This window comes from Dama dama, chromosome 17 (assembly GCF_033118175.1).
Source record: "Dama dama isolate Ldn47 chromosome 17, ASM3311817v1, whole genome shotgun sequence".
NCBI lineage: Eukaryota > Metazoa > Chordata > Mammalia > Artiodactyla > Cervidae > Dama > Dama dama.
Genome location: NC_083697.1, coordinates 18,038,549 through 18,056,253, shown reverse-complemented (window position 1 = coordinate 18,056,253; position 17,705 = coordinate 18,038,549). Strand labels below are relative to the sequence as shown.

The 17,705-nt window shown below is 37.4% G+C and overlaps 1 protein-coding gene across 2 annotated transcripts in view; it reads right to left on the bottom strand.

Annotated features, from left to right (window-relative positions):
* Positions 1-1,156: 1,156 nt before the first annotated feature.
* Positions 1,157-17,705, bottom strand: part of LOC133071876 (bifunctional heparan sulfate N-deacetylase/N-sulfotransferase 4) — a 255,396-nt gene continuing 238,847 nt past the window's right edge. The window contains exons 9-13 of one of the 2 annotated variants that reach the window (XM_061164723.1): positions 16,267-16,441; positions 9,886-10,056; positions 8,858-8,967; positions 4,766-4,868; positions 1,157-1,276 (exon numbers count right to left, since the gene is read on the bottom strand). In XM_061164723.1, coding sequence (XP_061020706.1) covers positions 1,157-1,276; positions 4,766-4,868; positions 8,858-8,967; positions 9,886-10,056; positions 16,267-16,441 — 679 coding nt within the window. The remainder of the gene's footprint in view (positions 1,277-4,765; positions 4,869-8,857; positions 8,968-9,885; positions 10,057-16,266; positions 16,442-17,705) is intronic. The other variant, XM_061164724.1, reaches the window with a different exon arrangement.

Below are 17,705 nucleotides of genomic sequence, written 5' to 3'. Positions count from 1 at the left end.
ATGACTGAGAAATAGGGTTTAATTTAGAGAATTTGTGGTGTTTAAAGAGGTAAATTTTAGATTACATTTCTTCTGTTAAATAGGCATTAAAAACATAATCTTCTGCATTAGTATATGCACTGGCATATATAAAAGTCCATGCTTTAAATGACTGACATATACTACATAAAAGGCACAAGTGCCTCACTCTACCTGTAAACACATATTTGTATTTTCATTCCAGTCTTATCAATAAAGTTTTTTTGTTTTTCTTCTGGGGATAGTGAAAAAAATATATAAATACTACATCGTTATCAAAGTGGAAATACCTAGATTAATAGTATGGTAAGATTTTTACCCATGGAAAGATGGCCTTACACACAGTAGTTAATATTATGTAAAGTATGCACTTTCACATTCATTGATCCCCCAAATCTCTGATAGATGGTGTTGGAGCCAGAATGCAAAATTCACCAAGACTGGCAGGTTGGCCAGATAAAATACTATTATGAGCTAATTGCAGATGGTATCCTCCTACAAGATCAAAACAGACCAAGCATGTGGGAGGTTACAACTTCACAACTTGGGCAAGTCAAGGACATTCCTAAAGAGGATTAACAGAGGAAAACGTGTGGGCTAAATAGAATAAATAATAACTGCTCAAAATAAGAATATAAGATTACACTGATAATTTCACAGCAAATGCAAAATTGTTTTCAAATTAGCAAGGGAAAATGTACACCCTTAATTCTGATATTAGGTTCCTACCAGCCTCATTTACAGACATCACAGTCTTTTTCGTTGTTTTTTTTTTCACAGTCTTTTTCTTAAAATTTCAACTTGTCACTTGCATATAATCAGGCTTCTCAGTAAAACATAGTTTCCAAAATGTTATGGTTAACAGAGGAACTGGGTTGTGTCATGATCCCCACACTGGAAGCTGGGTAGTGCCATAAAACCCCACATTATTTCCCAAAAGCTCACATAGGAATTATGCTAGTAATCGCCAATGCGTGCATATCTAATCGTTTCCATTTTTATGAAAAAGATAGGAGATTTATTCACACGGTCCTCTATTGACAATCACAGGTGCAGTAAAGGGATAAAAGATGGGGGTTTCTTGTCTGTTTCACAGTAAAAGTCAGTATCTTGTGAGCCTTAGCTCTCCTCTGCAGGGCTATCTCACTTTCTGAAGCTCCTGTCTCAGCCACGATGGCAGAGGCTGGCCCAGTCTGTGTAACAGTTTGGACAACTCCACATTATGATCTCGGTAGTAATTAGAGAGGAAGGTTCTAGACTGAAAGCAAAAGGAAGACAAAGGAAGTTATTAGTTCATTAAATGAGATTGTGCAAATTTATTAAGAAATTCTACGGCAGTGGGACTAAATATATAACAGGCATTTCTTTCTCTTTTCCCATGGATGCCATTTATTTTTACCTTTAGGAAAGATTTGACAGAAGTAAAGTTGCAAAATAAAAATGGGTCCAGGAATAACTTATATATCTTATTTTTCCTAGAGCATTTGGAGAATTAGCTTTTTTTGAATTTTTTAAACTGAAGTATAATTTGACTTACAATATTATATCAGTTTTGGGTATACAACATTGAGTCAATATTTTTATACATTAAATACCATCTGTCAGGGAGGAGGGCATGGCATCCCACTCAATATAAAGCACACCTATTTACTGAGGGACTGATGAAGAGGTTGATGAGAGGCATGTAATACTAAAGAAGAATGAGATAAGTAGCGACCAGATGTGGCACAAAATCTACAGAAAAGAAACACCTATGTTTATGAAATTGGTCATTTTCTGTAAGATTGGGTCACAACATCAAGATAATCAGTCAACATAATCATAAAAGCTGAATTTCATGATTAAACAAATAACTTGCCATGTTATAAAATGCTTTCTGTATTTATTTAGTACCAAAACAGATTTTTTGAAAAAACCGTTAAGCTTTTCTACTTCACAAATATTATAAGGTCTTATTATAAAGGTCCTTATAGTGATCTTTCCTGGGATTCTTATGTTCCTAACCAAGCTGGAGTGATTGGCAATTTTTAGATGAGTGGCTGAAAAAAGGATTATAAAATATATCTGTGGTTTTAGTTTATTTTATTCCAAGAAGACAAAAAACTTGTAAATGGGTTTTTTCCCTCTGGATGTCACTTATCTCATATTAGAACCCATTTAACAAAGTTCTGTGTCTTTTTGATAAAATAACAGAGGTGAATGTTTTTCCTGTGAAATATAGACAGCCGTTTCCATTTGGTCAAACTTACACCATCTCTCTTAAACCCTTCCCAATATTTTAGCACAAATTAGTTTCTTTCTTCCAAAAGTTCCCTTAGCAACTTTTGTATACTGTGGAAATGGATTCAAGATAGCTACTTTTTTTGTATCATTCACTAGATTTTTCACTACATTTCTTCCCTTCAAGTGGATTGTGAACACTTCAAATTCTGGATAAGATGTTTATAGAAGTAGTGGAGTCGTTACATTGATTTCTTGGTAGATCAACGTGATTTTTGAAGCCTTTTTGAAATTATTGGGTTCAAAGGTATAGTTTGAGGACCTTCTGGTTCTTCTATTTCCATAGTAACGCCTAATCACTTCCATCCTCCTTATGCCCACACTGTCTTAGGAGAGAGAAATCATTATATCTGCTCAGTTGATTGCTAACTAGTTTCCCAATCCTTCTGTCTCCTCATACTATAACTTTTACTGATAGATTTTTCTCCCCTGCCTTTTTACAGTTTGATATTGTTTTATGTATTTTATTATAAACAAGTGACCATAACTAATTTACTCTTCTATAATAAACTTAGGCTCATAACTGTTTTATCCTGCATCCTATTTGTGACATTTTGAATTATAATAAGAAATATATAGTTGGTTATTGACTCCATTCCTGGCACAAGGCTCACTTGGAATTTCCTAAGTGAGATAGTGATAAAGGTATACTTTGTTATGTTAATGAGGTGGCTTTTTGTTGTTGTTGTTAAGTTACCCAGTCATGTCCAACTCTTTGTGACCACATGGACTGCAGCATGCCAGGCTTCCATGTCCCTCACCATCTCCTAAAGTTTGTCCAAGTTCAAGTCTATTGCATCAGTGATGCCATCAAGCCATCTCATCCTCTGACGCCCTCTTCTCCTTCTGTCCTCAATCTTTCCCCAGCATCAGGGACTTTTCCAATCAGTCAGCTGTTTGCATCAGATGACAATATACTGGAGTTTCAGCTTCAGCATCAGTCCTTCCAAGGAGTATTCAGGGCTGATTTCCCTGAAGACTGACCGGTTTGATCTTGCTATCCAAGGGACCCTCAGGATTCTTCTCCAGCATCCAAGTTTGAAGGCATCAATTCTTTGGTCTTCTGCCTACTTTATGCCTCCAGTTCTCACAACTGTACCTAGCCACTGGGAAGACCATAGCCTTGACTATATGGATGTTTGTCAGCAGAGTAATGTCTCTGCTTTTCAATATGCTGTCTAGGTTTGTTATAGCTTTCCTGCCAAGAAGCAAATGCCTTTTGATTTCATGGCTGCAGTCACCATCCATGGTAATTTCAGAGCTCAAGAAGAGGAAATCTATCACTACTTCCACCTTTTCTCCCTCTTTTTGCCATAAAGTAAAGGTGCCGAATGCAATGAGCTCAGGTTTTTTTTTTTTTAATATTTAGTTTTAAATTGGCTCTTTAACTCTCTTCCTTCACCCTCAAGAGGCTGTTTAGTTCCTCTTAATTTTCTGACATTAGAGTGGTATCATCTGGATATCTGAAGTGCTTGCTGTTTTTCCCTGTGGGACCTGACACTCTCTCTCTCTGTAGACAGTGTCAGTATTTTGTTGAGTTGTGGAGACCCAGCTGGTGTCTGAGCCTTGCTTGGTGATATGGAAAAACCTCCCCATCACATGTTGTAACTGTTGATCAGAACAGTTTACTGTCCGTGGCTCAACTCAGTACCATGCATGGTATAGGCAATGGATATACATATTTAATATGTAACAATAATATTTATTTATTTTATACAAAAATCCTTGTTTACTAGATTATTTGTTTGAGCCCTTTACACATTTCAAAAGAAGTTACTGTTCAGTATTTATATTTGAATTACATCCCAACAGCATACAATTCCCATAAATATCTCCTAATCATCTCTATCTGTTGGTCTATCACTCTGCTAAATATATAAAACTTGATAGCAAAGAAAGACAAGAAAAAGGAATCAAATTTATTGTCTATTAATTTTGAAATAGTTGTATATACAGGGTTCTACTGTGACGGGAAAGGATTAATTCTGACTCCATGTTGGAACTGTTCCTTTGACTTGCTTTCCATTGCTTTTGTCATTATAATCTTATATTATAAGATTCTCTGGCCTTCCTCAGAGAATCCTGCCCCTCTGCCTGACTGTTAAACTAAAGTGCCTTTGTTCAGAACTCTGTCCACCTGTAGATAGATGGTAGGAAGAAATTAACACATCCTTCTGCCTGAGGCTTGCCATTCTAGGAAATGTTTGCAAGATTAACGGCCTTTTTACTTTGTTTCCTCACTTTCTCCCATCTCTGATCCATAAAAGAACCTGGCATCCAGACCCAGATAAGATGGTCATTTTGAGATTATTAGTCTGCCATCTTCTCTGTCAGTCAGCTTTTGGAATAAAGTCATATTCCTGGTCCCAACACCTCCTTGTTCAGATTCATTGGCTTATTGTGCTGCAAGCAGAGCATGGTTGGACTCAACACTACCAGAGAATTTCAAAGATAAGGAAAATATTACCTCTGGATCCATGGGTGGATACCTTCGACCTTTGCTTTTTCCAAGGCATTTGGTCTTTCCTCCTTCCAGTAGTTGACACCAAAAGCCCTTTTGGGGATCAAAACTACAAAAGATCAAAGATATAAATGAATATAAAGACATAATGATTTATAAATTATATACAGAATTTTGAGAGAAACTCACCAATCGTGCAATGGAAATGCACTTTCATATATTCATTCTTTGATTTAATTTAATTCAATTATATAAATATTCATTGAATCAATTTGAGAGAATTTACTTGAAATTAAATAAACTATATATTATATATTTTTGAATATTTCTAATGTAATGAAAAAGGACATGGATATTTAGTCTTTTCTTATGATGAAATTATTGGGTTTTTATATTTTACCTATTCATCCATAAAAGATCAAGGATGAATCAACAAAACTACAATCATATATACAGGATTTTATAATATTTATTTTCTTATTTATGTGATTTCCCTGTCAAAATACATTAGCAAATTTCTTTGAAATCATTCAATAGTATATATTAAGGTGACAATATAATGTAAATATATTTCTTTGAATACAACATGAATTTTAAAGCTTCTAAGAAAAATATTAATTTTTTTAACAGTTCAAAACATTTACAGTTTTCAAGGAGGAAATTAAAAGGCTAAAGATATAATATTTTTCCAGAGAAAATAAGACACAGGTTATACAAATGGTGTGGAGAAGGCAATGGCAACCCACTCCAGTACTCTTGCCTGGGAAATCACATGGACGGAGGAGCCTGGTAGGCTACAGTCCATGGGATCGCAAAGAGTCGGACACGGCTGAGCAACTTCACTTTCACGTTTCACTTTCATGCACTGGAGAAGGAAATGGCAACCCACTCCAGTGTTCTTCCCTGGAGAATCCCAGGGACAGGGGAGCCTGCTGGGCTGCTGTCTATGGGGTCGCACAGAGTCGGACACGATTGATGTGACTTAGCAGCAGCAGCATACAAATGGTGAGTGGAACATTAGACAGCTCTTCATTTCTTTTGTTGAAGGTGAATGATTCTATTGGACCATTCAGATCTCGATACTCATAAAAAAAATTCTAACATTGTTTTGCGTCCTTGGCTGCACAAAGTTACAAAAGAAAGATGTGTAACCTAATTATTTGTTTAAACTCAGATATGTAAGAATTTTTGTTTAGGACTAACAAGGTAGGAAAAAGGAAAGAATAAACCAAATAGGAAGGGAAATTTTAAATTTACTGCTATGGGAATTGCTGCATGCATAAAACACCGAAAAGGTTTGCATTTTTGTTGCTCAGCAGATGTTTTAGAAGGATGAAGCATAATTGACTAGGATGTAAAGTTAATTAGTTGCAGAATATTTTGTTGCCCTGGGCCCATTCCTATAATACCGATGCACCTGCAATTTGCTTCTGCACATATGTGAACTCATTTAGGGGGAGAGGGAAATTTTCTTCACAGTTCCCTGCCCAATCTATTATTAGAGACCTGATCCGCACAGTCCAGGTTGTCCTAGTACATGTTATCAATTAAAATTAAATACATCACTGGGTAAATGGATAAAAGGAAGACAGAGTCATTTCCAACCTGGACATTTCCAATCTGCATCTTGCCTATCATAGGCCTTTCTTTGGTTTTCATTAATTTCCCAAGAGGAAAAACAATTTGGCATGCTGTGCAAAATGAGATGGGAGAGGTGGCATAACGGTCCCCTAAACAGCATCTCTGCCTCAGGATGAGAATGTTTAACTGCATTAAGGTAAAATACAGCTTTGGCAACCAAGCCAAGATATTTACACACACAGAGCATCTCCTCTGCTCTTGGGTGAGCAGAGGTCTCAGGACGGGCTCCTGTCTCTCTCACTCTCCAAACAGCTGTTATGAGGCAGAGCTTAATATGATCTGAGGAAGGAGAGCCATCCAGACTACTGAAAGTCATTCTTTTAGATAAAGCTGTTAAAACCTTGAGTCCACATTATTTTGCTGTCCTGGTATCATTTATTGCATTGACAATGTTATAAACACAAAGTCTAACAAAGGGCATTTATTCCTGCTAAATTATATCAATTCCTTGTTTTATGGTTTGGTTTTAGTAGGCATGAAATTACAAAATTAAGATGCAAAGGCTTTCTCAAATAACTGTTAGATAACTTTGAGGACATGAGCTGGTTGCCACAAGGGTTCTTTTATTACACTGAACATCACTGTAGTTATTAATTTTTGTGATGTGTGAGACATAGTAAAAACCAAATATTCTGTACTTGTTTGTAATCTCTTCTTTAAAAGTATGATTTTACAGGTTTATTGAACCATAAGGAACTATTTGTAGTAAACAGGCTAAAATCATGCCGGAACTATTTGTAGTAAACAGGCTAAAATCATGCCCTGAACTACTGCAGGGAGTAAGGGGAGGCCGTGCTGACATCAATGACTCTTCATGTAAATATATTAGAGGACGCTCTGTCTACTTAATCAACAGGGGCCATACCGTGTGTTATTTCCATGTGTAGGTAAAAACTTTATTAGACGTGTTTTAGTGGATAAGGAAAAACCCAATCTTATTACTGCTTTCCCTGCCCCTCCACTACCCTCTCTAATTGTCTAATTGCTGATTCTAATCTGCTGTGAACTGGGAAATTATGTAATCAGGCTTGTTAAAATTTTGCCTAAAATGTAATAGGCTTTATATCAGGCCTCATGAAGGAGTCAAGTACATGACCTTTTAAATGTATATTTTGACAGCTTGGAGCTTTTGCTTTTGTTTGTTATTTTGCCTCTTTCCTTCTTTGTTGCATTTTTAATTACCCAAAGTACATGACCTTATTTCCCAAGCTGACTGCAACCATAGCCCCCTCCCCACCTCCATTCTCTTCTGCAGCATGCCCTTCCCCTCCCCAGCAAGAGGAGGCGGCTCCTTTCCCTCCTTGTGGGTTTGGACTGGCTCTAGTGACTTGCTTGCAATCAATAGAATATGGTGTAAGTGATGCTGCATGACTTGCAAGACTAGGTCAGAGAAGGCCTTGAACCGTGTTCCCTCCACATCTCATTCCCTCTCAGAACACACAGTCACTACCAGGGGTTGGGAGTGGTAAAGAACCTCAGAGACTCAGATTCGATCCAAGGGGCCCTAAGATCCCCTGGAGGAGAGCATGGCAACCCACTCCAGTATTCTTGCCTGGAGAATCCCACGGACAGAGGAGCCTTGTGGGCTATGTCCATGGGGTTCCAAAGAGTTGGACATGACTGAAGTGACTTAGGATGCTCACTGCAAGAAAGCCACCCAGAGAGATTTCCTCCCATTGAGCTCAGCTTTGAGCCATCCAGTCTAAGAGCCAAAGATGTGAGTGAAGAAGCCTCCAGAAAACTCCAGTCTCCAGCCATTCAAGTCATACCTAGATATTCATGTCTTCCCAGATATGGTCCCAGCTATTCTGAGCAGAGACGAGTTGTCTTGGCTATGTCCTGTCTAAATTCCCAGCCCACAGGATCCATGAACATACTAAAATGGCTACGGTTACATGCTGGTAGGTTTTGGGAGGTTTACTGTACAATACCAGACCACTGCAATGTTATATATGATTGTATTTGGTTATATACAATGTAATAAATACAGAGTAAAACATGAATGTATCCTTTTCCCAGTTCTGCCTGAAATACTATTCATTTTCACAGGGCTAACTGTGGCCATCAACATTTTATTTCTAATGTGCAAATTACCTGGGGATAAAGATCATCTGTTTCACCTCTGTAACCTCCATTCCAAGGACACTTTCTGCACAGAGTAGGCATGTACAACATTTACATAAACTTGTGTCGGGAAAGAGCTCACAGAAAGGGAAATCTGTGATATATAAAACGGCCATAAGGTGTTCTATAGGCATATTCTTAGGCCGGTAAAATATCCTGGTATTCAAAAGGGTTGTACTACATGAATAATGGGGACATTCCTTTGACTGCTTTTGAGAAGCATAATGATGTATAAATTCATAGCTAGTATTAATGATGCTATATACACACCTACCAGTGATAATTTATGATGGCAAATAATGGAAATGAAATCAAGCATGAGAACAGACTCACGTTAGCGCTTCAGAGTAATTATAATGAGGTGTAACTCCCAGAAACTTCTGGACTTCATCCATCACAGTAGCTGGGTCAGATCTCAGCTGCTGTCCATCAATAATTAGCAACTGTAGAGTCAAAAATAGTCACTCTATGAAGAACAAAACTATATTAGGTAGACTGAGCTGCCTCCCTTGACCTGGTAGGATGTTAATCAATTAGATCAGTGGGAATAGAAAGAAAATATGCACTCTTTAGCATACATATGCATATTTACTATTCTGATGTCCTTCCAAATAAAACAACAAAGTTTGCCAAAGGCATTATTCATAACCCTTAACTAACATGATTGTAAATCAGAAACAGACATTGACACTTTCTTGATTCAGTAGTGAAGTAGAAACATGATTTTCCATCTGTTCTGTAAGCAGGTAATTATCCAACCTATGAAATACCATGAGTTAATCTTAGAGTGAAGGGCTTAGAAATAATGGGCATACAGATATAAATTATCCATCTATTATCCTTACAAACCATGACAGAGAACTCAGGTTTTGGTTGTGAGCCAAACTGGAATGAAGAAGATAAAGGATGTGGACACTTTCCTCAAATCCTTATTTCCTGTTCTATCCCAGGTTCTCTCCCATGGTTCTATCCCAGAGCTTTTACAGTACTTCCCATTTTGACAGTCTAATCCATGAACTTCTTTTCTCATGAGAGTTCCACGGGATAGGTGATGCACGGGTATTTGCACATGGTGTTCAATAAACGTTCCATTTAACTGGCGGTTCTGCTATTGGTTACTGTCTATGAAGCACGTGACACCTCCTGTGTGAGGACAAGATCCCAAGAACGTGTTTCATAGTCACTTAATATCGTAACACTACCACTGCCATTAGAAGTATAAAAATCCACACTTCTTCCTTAGGTATGATCATCTCTGATAATAAAGCGCTCTCTGTGGCAATGTTAATTTATATTTTCCGTGTGTCAGTGCAACACTATCATGATGCAATAAACAGAAGAAATTCATTTCAGGACATTACCTGAGAAGTAGCAAAGTACGTGAGCCATCTTTCTATGTGGACTGCATACCATCCAGGTATTAGACATCTCCTCTGTAGAGTTTTCAGGTCAGATGGGGCCCAATGTCCTGTTGTGATAACTTCATAGAAATTAAACCTCAGGGCAGCTGGATCTTCATGTGATCTTTGGTGCTTTAACAAGAAAGTCAGTTGTAAAATCAGTCTTCTTTATGCCTGCAAACATATGTGTGCCTGAATGTGCTTGATGTGTGGATGAGTGTGTATGTTTTTTATTCCAAAAAAGTAATGAAAAATGATTACTTGATTTTAGAATGAGAAACAAGGTGAAACGTACATGCTATATTGGAACCTAGGCATTGGCATAAGGCTTCCATAGAGTATAAGCCTTCTATTTATATCAAGTGGCATTCACATAAGTCTGTGGCTGTCTTCACATATAAAATATTTAGATGCAAGACAAGACACAGAGTACAAGGATTTTCTCCATGGATCTGATTAGAAGTGAAAAGATGTCAGGGCCCAGATGAATCAAGCCTGATGATTTCACCTGGCGGGGGTTGGCCGCCACATTACTGTGTTCTTGCTTCATTGTAGCCGCTCCGGCAAATTCTGACAATTCCCCAATCTCCCCATGTGGAAGGCGCCATGTCTACAGAGAAGGCAGGGTCTATAACACTTGTTTAGGTGTCACATTCATGTTGATGTTGCCCCAGGCACTTTGCTTTTTCCCTCCCAAGGGCTTCTACCTAACTCTTCTAAATCCTAAATATGAATTCACTATGCTGCTTTTTAGTATCAAACCCTCTGAGTCCTTCACATCCAACCATCACTGGTCAAGTTCAAAAGCCCAACACAAGTCAATATAATTTCATAAGCATTATCAAGATCCTTGCCAGAACAAAGACCTTCTACAGATTATAAAGAGATATAGGTAAGACAAAACGCTATCTTCAAAGAAATAAAAACCTTATATGGAAAGCAACACATTCACAGATTGTGATAAAGTCATATGTATGATAGAGGTATAAGTTATTTGTTGTGATAGCCAGACCAATAAATGATCAGTTCTGAATGAAATATGAAAGTATTTTTGAAAGATTGAAGCTTTTGAGCTAAAATGTAGTGAGATTTTGATAAACAGAAAAAAGTAAATGTGGAAACAGGAGAACTTTAAATCTGAGTGAAGATGAATGAGGTGTGTTGGGAATGGACGAATTGCTTTTGCAAGATATCTCAAAGTGAACTTAAAGAAAATTTACTACAGGATAAGTTTGGAAGTATATTGCAGCCTGATAGAATTATGTAATAGCAGGCCCTATATATGTTAGAAAGAAAAAGTACTAAGAAAGCAAAGATGATTAACTGGTAGATGGTTAAAGAGTAACTAGTGAGTGGTAGTGGGAAAGGAAACGGCAACCCACTCCAGTGTTCTTGCCGGGAGAATCCCAGGGACAGCGGAGCCTGGTGGGCTGCCGTCCGTGGGGTCGCACAGAGGCAGACACGACTGAAGTGACTTAGCAGCAGCAGCAGCAATGAGTGGTAGATCGGTAGAAATACAACTTTTGAACCTCTCTCATAATTGTATATTTATTGACCTTCTCTGTAAATGCTACATACATAGAGACTACATAATGTATTTACTTAATATAAGATGTAGAAACAACAAAATTTGAATAAACATAAATATACTCTGTGCATTATTAATACAGTAATGCTAACATTTTTACTTCACATTGTGATAATATGGAATTGTACTTATTCTGCTTTATATTGACTTACACCAGTCTAGCATCAACTTTTTTTATATTCATGCAACAAAAAAGATTAGCATAAAAATATGACCTGAAGTCACAAAAGAACTGGAAAAAATAGCACTGCAGGTCCTCTGTGAGGCCCATTATAAAAATATGCGGTAGAAATTATAGTGGCAGGTGATGTTTGTAGGAGTTTCTGAATTATACCTGTCGAGCTTCAGATTTATGGTACTTACTGAAGACAGGGGACTGGCTAAGTAATAGGTTGCATTATTTTGAAATGTACAGTGGTCTGGGGACCCTACTCTTAGCAATAAAGAAGCAAAAAGTATTATCAGAAAAAAATTATTCCTTTCAAATGTGTGTGTTCAAAGAATTTACTTGAAAAAGGAGGCATAGATTCTCTCTTTTTAGAAAATGGTTGAATCCATGTGGAAAAAAAGATTCGTATAAATGTGCTCTGAGTAGTGATTGTGATTTCTGCCAGGAAAATGTGCAATACTTTGCCCCATGTATTCACATTCAAAACATTTCTTTAAGCCTTAACATCTCAGTATTTTTGGCACAATTAAAAAAATTATCTTGATTTGCAACATGAATTTTGATAAAGTGAGAAAGATGTTTTTCTATCTTGAGGGAGTCACTGACTCATGGATTCTACTAATAATTTCTGGATTTTGCTACCAAGACAAATGTTCCACATCAGTCCCCAAACTCTTGCAATCTCAGTTTGCAGAACCATATTTTTCTGTCCCTTGCTATTTGTTCTCAGCAACATATGTTTATTGAAGAAATTTTGAAAAGCCAAGAAAAAAAAGGAAAAAGAAAAATTACATGTTATTTCAAAATGTCATTAAATGTTTTCTTTTAATCTTCTTTATTTTGGCATTAATTTATGTATACTCTCATATTCATTGATTTTGAGTACATATAGATTGTTATCACCATACACTCAAAAGCTTCAACTTTAATTAGGTGTTCATTGCAGTAGCCAAATTTACATTTCTCTGGTCAAATTTATCTCACCCCTGTACCAAGATTTCACACCTCTCTTTTTGCTCCTCAAAGTACTGCTTTCCAAATTATCCCTCTCTTTTTCCTATGTTAATTCATCCTCAACTTTCTAAAATAAAAGAGATAATCATAGTCACTTTAATTTCTCTATCCCAGACCTCCAAATTTACCAGCATGTACATTAATACACTTTTCCTCACTTAAGTTTCAGTGCAGGGTTTCTTAATAGATACCCACTGATAGAATTCAGAGGACCTAAGAACTTGGATCTGTAATAAAAAATAAAAAAAAAAAGAAAAGAAAGAAGATGCCTCTTTAATTTTAGTAACTTTTAAATAAAATTTAGTAGTTATTGTACCTGTGATTTTACCACCAGTAAGAATCAATTCTTTTGCATCACATTATAGGTCTTTCAGTTCTATCAAAAGTTGTTTATGCTCATCACTGCTTCAAACAGTAGTATTATCCCCAACATTAGATCTTGCCATTGAATGATCTGCTACTTTTAAAAGTAGCAAATTTGATAATTATACTTTTGATATATTGGTATATACTGATTTGATAATAATACTTCTATGTAGTTGTTTCCTTTGTAATATTAGATAGTTTAATGCCTTGAAAATACGTTTCTGAAATGGGGCACATAGACTCATCTGACAGCCAGAAGACCCAGCACAAGAAAAGTGAGACTCTGTAAATGGAGAGCGGCCTCCCGTCTAAGTTGTTTCCTGCCTTTGTGGCTCAGTCAGTAAAGAACCTGCTTTCAGTTTGGGAGACCTGGGTCCGATCCCTGGGTTGGGAAGATGACCTGGAAAAGGGAAAGGCTACCCACGCCAGTATTCTGGCCTGGAGAATTCCATGGACTGTGTAGTCCATGGGGCCGCAAAGAGTGGGACGCCACTGAGCGACTTTCACTTCACTTCACTTCACCCTTGTGATATGGAAGTTCTGGTCCTCCCAGCATTGATTTCCCATTTTCCTCTGAGGGGCCTTTAACAGCCCTCTTCCTTTGAAAGTTTCTCATTATTATTAAAATCACCACCACAGAAAACACGTTCCTTGACCCACCCAGACTGCTGTCCATGGATTCTTGTTTGTTAAAGGTTTTACTTCTTCCCCTGAGTGAGAATAATTCAGGCCTTATTTTGCCTGATTGTCTGATTTCTTAGCGGCTGTTGGATCCTTCATTTGGTTGTGCTCTTTTCCTGGTATTTGCTGTCATGACACTGCTGGGCTTTTTCTTCTACTCCTCTATGGCTGCCTCATTCTGTTCTATACTTTTCTCCTCTGAACATTTTCCTCAGATGATTTCACCATTTTTTGTGGCGTTTGGCCTCTCAGTCGCAAATTTCCATCTCCTGCTCAGACCTCTCCCCAGAGTGTCAGCGACCTCTACTATTGCTTTTGGTGTGACAGTGATTCCATGACCTCCTGACCTCCATCTATGTCACATCTTTAGCCCTCCCCACCCCCACACAATGCCTGTATCCTTTTTCAGTACTTTTTCATGGGAATATATGGTTATCATCTAGTTGCCTGGACTGGAAATTTGAGTTATTCTTGACACTGTTTTATAACCAGGTTCTATTGATTTCAATCCCTAAAGATTTCTTGATACTTTATGCCTCACCTAGTTTCTACTTCCTATTTTTGTCCTTGTTACCGCCATTTCTCAGCAGGACTAGTGCTACAGCCTATAATTCATTTCTCTGAATGGTCATTTCTTCCACTCCAATCCATTCTTCAAAGATCAGAAAGTATCATATTTTCTAAAAGAAATTCTGATAGGTACACACTGGCTTAACACTTTTAAAAGGCTTTAAGAAAAATAATAAATAAAAGGCTTTTGATCACTCAGGGCTTCCCTGATAGCTCAGCTGGTAAAGAATCCACCTGCAATGCAGGAGACCCTGGTTGGATTCTTGGGTTTTCCTGGGTCAGGAAGATCTGATGGAGAAGGGATAGGCTACCCACTCCAGTATTCTTGGGCTTCCCTCGTGCCTCAGTTGGTAAAGAATCCGCCTGCAATGTGAAAGACCTGGGTTCAATCCCTGGGTTGGGAAGATCCCCTGGAGAAGGGAAAGGCTACCCACTCTAGTACTCTGGCCTGGAGAATTCCACGGACTTATATAGTCCATGGTGGAGTGACTTTCACTTTCACTTCACTTTGATTGCTCAGGGAATGGTGGCCACTTGGTCTCCCACTCGGCTTCCAACTGCCATGTGCCTCTCAGGCTCACCTCCTGCAGATCTCCTCCTTGGCTTTGCTCTCTAATCACACGGGTGTTTTTTTGGTTCTTTGGCTGTGCTGTGGTTCTTTGCACCCAGTGGACGACACATGGTTTCTCTCTCATCATCGCCTCTGCCTCACTCAGTTAATACCTACTTGGCCCTCAGTTTTAAGTCTATAGTTTATTTCTCCAGAGAGTGCTCTTATAGCATCTTCCATTCTTCCTCATAGTGCTTTCAAAATTTCTAATTATATATATATATATATACTTATTGAATTAATATCTATTTATATATTAGGATTTCCCTGTAACTCAGACAGTTAAGAATCTGCCTGTAATGCAGGAGACCTGGGTTCGATCCCTGGGTTGAAAAGATCCTCTGGAGAAGGGACTAGCAACCTGATTCCACTATTCTTGCCTGGAGAATCCCATGGACAGAGGAGCCCAGCAGGCTACAGTCCATGGGGTCTCAAAGAGTCAGACATGACTGATCGACTAAAACTACTATTCACATATTAGAATGAACACAATGTTTTAATTATCATTCTATGGATTAAAACTGGCATTAAATGCTGAAGAAGACTCCATTTTGGTGTGACACAGTTCTATATTGTTGGATATTTACTTTTCCTTTTGTTATTATTGTTATGATTAATACCTTGATGAATGAAAAAGAATACATATTTTTAATCCTTTTGAGGTTTTCTTATGTGTGCTCCCAGAAGAGGAATCTTACCACAAAAGTATCTTTACAAACTGTTTGATAACTGTCATCAGTTTTCAGAAAATATCTCCATATATATCCTTCTGTTGGAATGTTTGAGCACCTTTATTATGACACCTTTGTCAGCAGAGAGAATAAGGATGACAGGATGCTAGGATGATATTTATGAGTACCATTTTGATTTTATATTTTATTGATCAATAGTTGGGTTGACCATTTTTACACAGAAATTGTTCTGCAGTTGGATTTGTGTGTGTGTGTATGTAAATTATATATCTATGTCTTTTGCTCATTTGCTCATTTTTCTATTTATTTTTAGCAATTTGCAGGAATTTTTTTTTTTTTTTTTTACAAATTAAGGGAACTAAGCCCTTTACCAGGTATTGTTAAAGATGGTCTACTTAGATACTTAAGTTTGTTAATTTTACATGTTTATATGGTTCAATCTCTTAATGTTTTGATTTTTCTCTATTATTGAAATTCCTTGCCCAAATTGATATGAATTAGGTATTAGCTCTTATTTCTCATAGTTTTTGCTTGTTTGTATAGTTCTTTTAACATTTGACTGTTAAACACATCTGGACTTTAGTAATTCACCATTACTTACATTCAAGTTATGACCAAATGCTTTTAACGATTTTTTTTTACTGCTTCGTACCTGGTACCAAGAGTATGCCCTATCCGAAGGGTCAATGAGGATGGTGATGATCTTGGCTTTGGGGACCAGAGATGCAGCTCGTTTGGGAGCCTCTTCTGAATGGAAGTAATTAGCACTCTTTTCAAATAGAAAGTCACTTGTAATATTGGATGGAGTAGGAAAAAAGTCCATATACCTGAAGGCAGAGAAAGACAATCAATTAATTTGAGGTCTAATTGTTTCCTACCATACTATGGATAGGAAATTATTTAAACATTTTTACATTCATTTATATAAATTTGTAATTATTGATGCTATAATAGCTAAAATAGAGACTATTCTGTACACTCTCAAAGTGAAAACAATCCCAGGTTTTACTGTTCTAATGGGCTATTTAGGGCAGGCGAAAGAGTGAGATGAAATGGGTAGGTTGCTAAGGAACGGAGGGAAAATTCTTTAGATTTGGGTTGATGTTCTGTGCTATTGAAAGCCAAATCTAAAAAAATTTAAGTTTACCCTTGGCAAACAGCAAATTACACCATATTGCCTAGTAAATATTTTAAAATAGTACATTTATGTTTGCACACTTGACTGCTAAATTCTTAAATTGAGATTAAAGTGCACAATAGAGGAAAATGTGTAAGTCAGAATAGCTATAAAATACTAAACAGATTAGGGCATAGTTACTTTCCTCCTTTTTAACTTCTGCGTAATTTGTAGTGTGTATAGTAATGTGAACACATTATAGTCTATCTAGAGTAATTAAGGAGATATTTCCTGCCGGTTGATCCTGCGGAGCCTCGGCAGGTTCACCCCTCCATATGCTGTCGGAACATTCCTCTGCGTGTAGATTATAGAATCAATATGTTCAGAGGTTAATTCAGTGCAAGGCATCAATTATGTGTGTAACCCTCCTTACAGCTCACCACTTCTCTAACCCTCAAATGTTCTAGAAATAAATAATGAGAACAATTAAGAATTCATATGAGATACTTATTTTCCTCTTTGACATTTGTTATTATGTTTCCCAGATGTGAAGTGGTGAGAAGTCTCATGTATATTCCTTCTTAACAATTTGCATTCCATTTGAGCTCACAGATAAGAGAAAATTGCTCTCTGCTTTCAGCATCTTGCATGCAATTTCCAAATTCATTTAGTCTTTTTAAATAAGACAGAATAGTGCTATCCTAGGTGCAGAGTGGACATGTCAATACTCATCATAGGAACTCAAATCTGCTCACTGCCATCGCCTTGGCCCCACTCTCATACTAGTTGCGTCTTAAAAGAATGAGCTTTTCATAAGGACAGACTCACATGTGATGCTGACATAATATTACATGCTATGTGCGTGTGTGCTAAGCTGTTTAGTCATGCCCAACTCTTTGTGACACTTTGGACCGTAGCCTACCAGGCTCCTCTGTCCATGGAATTTTTCAGGCAAGAATACTGGAGTGGGTTGC